Genomic DNA, 5096 nt, shown 5'->3' on the forward strand with positions numbered 1-5096 from the left:
CTTGCGTCTCAAATAGGAGCACTCCAAATTTTGAACCCTGTTGAACTTTTGAAACCTTAAACTCTTAAAAGAGGAGAAAGAGAAAAAAATCCAAGAGGAGAATTCACAACTTGAGAATTGAGTGTATTGAGTTGAAGTAATGAAGTTTGTTTTATAGTGATGAAGGGTTACTCCCAAGAGGTGAAAGAGTTTTTTCAAGAGGTGAAAGGATATGGAATGTATCTTTTCACTTAAACCTTTTCATTATGATTAATTAATTTAATTAATTAATATGATTAACTATTTACTTAACTATTGTAAATATTAATTAATTAATTAATTATATCACAATAATTAATCTTTTAATTAATCAATAAATTAATTAATAAAATTAATTATAATTTCATACCCATCAATAGTTCCACATATATAAGTTAACATTCATCCATGAATCCAACTCGTATGCGAATCAAATTTCCGTCCGATCAAATCGGACCAATCCTTCATTAAACAATAATTTCTCATTCACTTGAGAAATTGAATGAGAAATTGATTTACAACGGTCTACTTGCGAAATAGTCATCTTATACCTAATAGTCACCAAACTAATTTTCTAACAATAATAACTTAAGCACACGACAATATAAGATATCAAATAGTACATGATTGCAGCAACTACTGTCATCAAATAGGGATAGGATGAACAAATAGAGAAAATATATTTTCCTTCATCGTGGTATTAGGTTCTGTGAATGCGTCGACATGCTTGTATACAAATTCTGTAGTTTGCGCAGAGTGGAATGATAGTTCAATTACTTCCCTGGACAATCTAGTTTCAGTAAGGAGTTCCTCGTTGATAGTCTTCCATGCATCTTCAACAAAGCCTAGGAGGTTCTCGCATGCAACATCTTTTGATGTTCCATATTCCTTCATATAGCAATCTACCGTTGAGGCAACATGTACCCCCTTTTGTTCTCGCTTCATCCAAAAAAAAAAAAAAAAAATCTATCAATCATTTATATATGAACTTGCATATGTTCTAGATTTCCTTTTGGGATTATGAATTCACCAAAACGCAAAAAAAAAAAAAAATCGTTCTCTAAGTTATGGCTACTTTATTATGTACCTCCATTGAAGTTATGTCATTAGTGATACGAATAATTGTTGCACAAGCTTCTATGATCTTAGGAAAGCTTGCGAACCATTCAAATGCATCCTTTGTGGCCACTGCCCCCTCCATGCCACTCAAAAATCCGCAATAAAACAAGACAAATCCCACACTTATGATTGAAACACGCATGTGCTCTTCTAACTTGGGCACATAATTGTCATCCCTCCATTGGCATTCCTTGAAGTAACTTTGAGATTGAATTTTCCACTGCAAATAGTTAATTGGCAGATAATAAGACCTGGTTATATATATATATATATATATATATATATATATATATATATATATATGAAGTGGAAATAAATGTTACCGAGATGCATAGACATACTTCTTCTTTGAGGTACAATATTCGAAACTTCTCCTCCGGTGCAAGTTCATTTTCAAATTCTTGAAAAATGTTCAACATTTTGAGAAAGAAATCCCTCAAGTATTCTGGTAGTTGATCTACTTCATTAGGGTTCCACCTGCATGAATAAAAGCTTGGTAGCTGATCTTAAAAAAGTTAAAACGTGACAATTTATTATAGATGTCAATCATGCCTTTGGATTGCGTCTGTAAGTAGTCGACTCTCTTCTAGTGTGCTGTAGCTGTCATAGGTGTCGTCCAAGACAGTAATTAACATAAGTAGCTTAGTCGATATCAGTCGAGCACGAGAACAACTAGGTTCATGACGTATCACCATCGACCAACAATAACATTCCACCACTCGGTCTCGAATAAAATTTAGATGCATAATGTCTAAATTCAGATTCTTCCACCACCTGCAAAATGGTTTAAATACTTGCATGCACACATATACATCTAAATATTTGATTCATTTTACGACAAAAACTTACGCGCATATTTTCTTGAGCTCCTTCTGGTGGAGACATTGTAACATGTTGAAGTCCAACTTTGCAAGCTCAAATATTGTTTCATTTAGTGTTGGTTCATCTTGGTAAATAGAGATGTAGCTTCTTGTGAAAATTCGTTTCATGCTTCGTTGAATAGGTGTCTTGAGAGTGAGAGACACTAGCTTTGCAAATGGAGGATTTAAATCTTTTAACAAAGATGTAAGATTATCTTTAGTAAAAGAAATAGCTTCGTCGAGTATAGTCTCTTTTTTAGTTCCAAAGTAAGCCGCGTTATATAAGCTCAGGAGACCCTTAGCATCATCTTTTAGTTCTTCCATAAATTTTCCCTCCTTATCCTTGTACTTTTTAAATACATCTGCATTATATATTATGCACTAAATATATAAATAACCATCTAGGTAGGTCTCTAAATATATAAGAATAAAACATTGAATATATACCTGAAGAAATGTTGAATCCTTTTTGTCTAAGCAGTCGAAAATGAAGAGCAACCTCATAGAGCCCGTATTTGCTCATGTCAACATCCTTGAGATGGTCTAAAGCTTTGGCTATTTCCTCCATGAAATGGTAATCAAGTCCAAGAAGTTGAATTATATCAATTAGATTCATGGTTTGTAGGATGCCAGTCACGTTTTGGAACATGCTCCTTACTTCATTCTTGAGCTCTTCAGCTCTTTCATTCATCCATGCCTCAGACTACATCATGGATGCACGGGAAAATTGATATATTAACTATATATATACTGAATTATGTATATATTGATCGATTACTGCAATGCAATACTAATTAATATCTGAAGGATGCATCATCCAAAGCATTGAAACGATACGAACAAGCTAAGTACTGATGCGTATAGATAGATACCTGTGATTTCTGATTTGTAATAAAGTAGTCACCCCAAAAGCTAGGATCGAAGCCTGCAACCTGACGATCAACAACCACGTCTTCGAAAACCTTGAGTGATGGAGTATCAACAAGCTCCATGACTTGTATATGATTTTGAAAAGCCTGAAGAGCCATCTGCGGTTTGTTAGATTTTATTTATAGTTGATTTCTAACCTTAAATTTTATAAAGTAGCATTTTCTAATGAGGGTAGTCGGAAGGAAGGGAAATTTTAAAGTTATAAAATAAATGCTCCTATTTTTAATTTTTTTGAAGGGACACGAGTTTTACAGACTTTAATATATCTGTTACATCTTTTTTTAATCTGGATTATTATTCAGATTTTTCAGTTTAACGTATAGTTATTCTTACTGATTCAAAGATTATTTAGTGCATCTACTATTCTACCAAAATTAAACGAAATTTTTTATTTAAGAGTTATGGTAAAGAGACAAAATGATGGAAGATACAATAAATAAAATAATATTATTGATTTTAAAAGAAAAAACGTGTCTTTGAATTTTCTCCAAAGTATACTAACAGCCAAAGTTTTTGTTGATAAGTAATCTATTTTAAACCGACGTCTAGAAAATGAGGATTTTATATATTCTATAAGAGATACATTAGTCTAAAAATTGATCGCTGAGTTATCTGAGATAGAAATAAAGTAAATAAAAAATGATTATTTCTGAATAATTTTATTAATAAAATTAAAAGACTTATTTATATAAATTATTTAACTAATAATAAAAATATTAAATATGACATAATAATAATAATAATAACAATAACAATAATATTCTATTGATTTCATATTTTCATCAATAATATCATTTAAAATTATTATCACCTTTCCTCATTCTTTCAACCTTACTGATGGTACATACCTGTGATTTTTTATTTGTAATAAAATAGTCATCCCAAAAGTTGGGATCGAAGCCTGCAACCTGACGATCAACAACCACGTCTTCCAAAACCTTAATTGATGGAGTATCAACAAGCTCCATGATTTGTATATGATTTTGAAAAGCTTGAAGAGACATTTGCTTGTTGTCTGATTTTATAGATGATTTCTAGTCTTAAATTTCAATGAAAATTGAATTTTTTAAAGGGAGTAGTTGGATGAAAAGGAAATTTAAATAGTAGGTCTGACAATTCAAAGTTTGAAACAAAGGCCAGTTATTCTTTATTTTAAATTATAAAATAAATACCTTTTATTTTGATTTTGAAATTATAAAATATATCTAATATATATTTTATCTGGATTTCTTTATTCCGATTTTCCAGTTTAACATTTAAGTTATAATTTATACTTATTCATACTGATTAAAAGATTATTTTAGTAGATTTACTATTGTGTGAAAAATCAAAATCATTGTTTACATGTTAAAAATAAATAATTCTAAATATAATTATTTATTTATTTATAAGTTTTGCTAAAGGGAGACATATTGATCATGATGCGAAGCAATAAATAAAATAGTACAATTATTGATTTTAAAAGAAAGAATGGACTTATTGCTTACTTTAATAAAAAATAAACAATAACTTGGAAAAATAGAGGCGTGCTCAGAAACAGCATTCGCATCTATTAATTATAAGAAAAGATAGACTTTATCAACTCCAAACGCTCTTTTCTAATACCCAGCAAGTTAGATTCTAATTTTCAAAGAAGAGCATTATTGAGAAATTTTCAAATGGAAATCATCTTAATTTTTCTCAAGATTTATAGAATATGATTGAAAAAGGTTACAAAGAGAGACATGATAGCTCTTCTCAGATTGAAGAAACAGAGAAGGAATACAAGGAGAACGTGAAGAAAAATATTTCAACATTAAGGATTATCCACAAGGGGTAAGTAAAATTATTTATCCGAGGATTTTTGACATCAAGAAGACCAAAGAAATTTAGGAAACTCTAAAAGTAGAGTTTTAAGAGTTAGAAATGTTGGAAATATAATAAAAGTTTCACATTGAAAATAATAAAAAAGATCATGAGTTTAAAAGATAGAAGATATCTCTATTGATATGAAGTATTTTAAGCAGAGTCTAAAAACATATTCACAAGAATTTAAGTTCAAAGTGATCAATATACAAAACTTATGGAATGAATTTGATAATTTGTCGAAGGTTTTCTTAGAAATTTGGACATATAGTTGTTGTTATTAGGAAACAAAAGATCTTACAAAGTTTACACAATTTAAACTTA

At 30.0% G+C, this 5096-nt stretch overlaps 1 protein-coding gene across 3 annotated transcripts; it reads right to left on the minus strand.

Annotated features, from left to right (window-relative positions):
• Positions 1 to 440: 440 nt before the first annotated feature.
• Positions 441 to 3904, minus strand: LOC121969623 ((S)-beta-bisabolene synthase-like). 3 transcript variants are annotated; one of them, XM_042519822.1, is made up of 8 exons: positions 3776 to 3904; positions 2902 to 3025; positions 2445 to 2700; positions 1987 to 2359; positions 1690 to 1911; positions 1479 to 1614; positions 1106 to 1357; positions 441 to 957 (listed from the first exon to the last, which is right to left on the minus strand). In XM_042519822.1, the coding sequence occupies exons 1-8, from the start codon at positions 3805 to 3807 to the stop codon at positions 664 to 666; spliced, it is 1689 nt and encodes a 562-aa protein (XP_042375756.1). In that variant the 5' UTR covers positions 3808 to 3904; the 3' UTR covers positions 441 to 663. The 3 variants fall into 3 exon arrangements, with proteins under 3 accessions (XP_042375756.1, XP_042375754.1, XP_042375755.1); XM_042519820.1 differs by having other exon boundaries at positions 2870 to 3025; XM_042519821.1 differs by having other exon boundaries at positions 2870 to 3013; positions 3776 to 3903.
• Between the last annotated feature and the right edge of the window lie 1192 nt (positions 3905 to 5096).

This window comes from Zingiber officinale, chromosome 4A (assembly GCF_018446385.1).
Source record: "Zingiber officinale cultivar Zhangliang chromosome 4A, Zo_v1.1, whole genome shotgun sequence".
Classification (NCBI taxonomy): domain Eukaryota; kingdom Viridiplantae; phylum Streptophyta; class Magnoliopsida; order Zingiberales; family Zingiberaceae; genus Zingiber; species Zingiber officinale.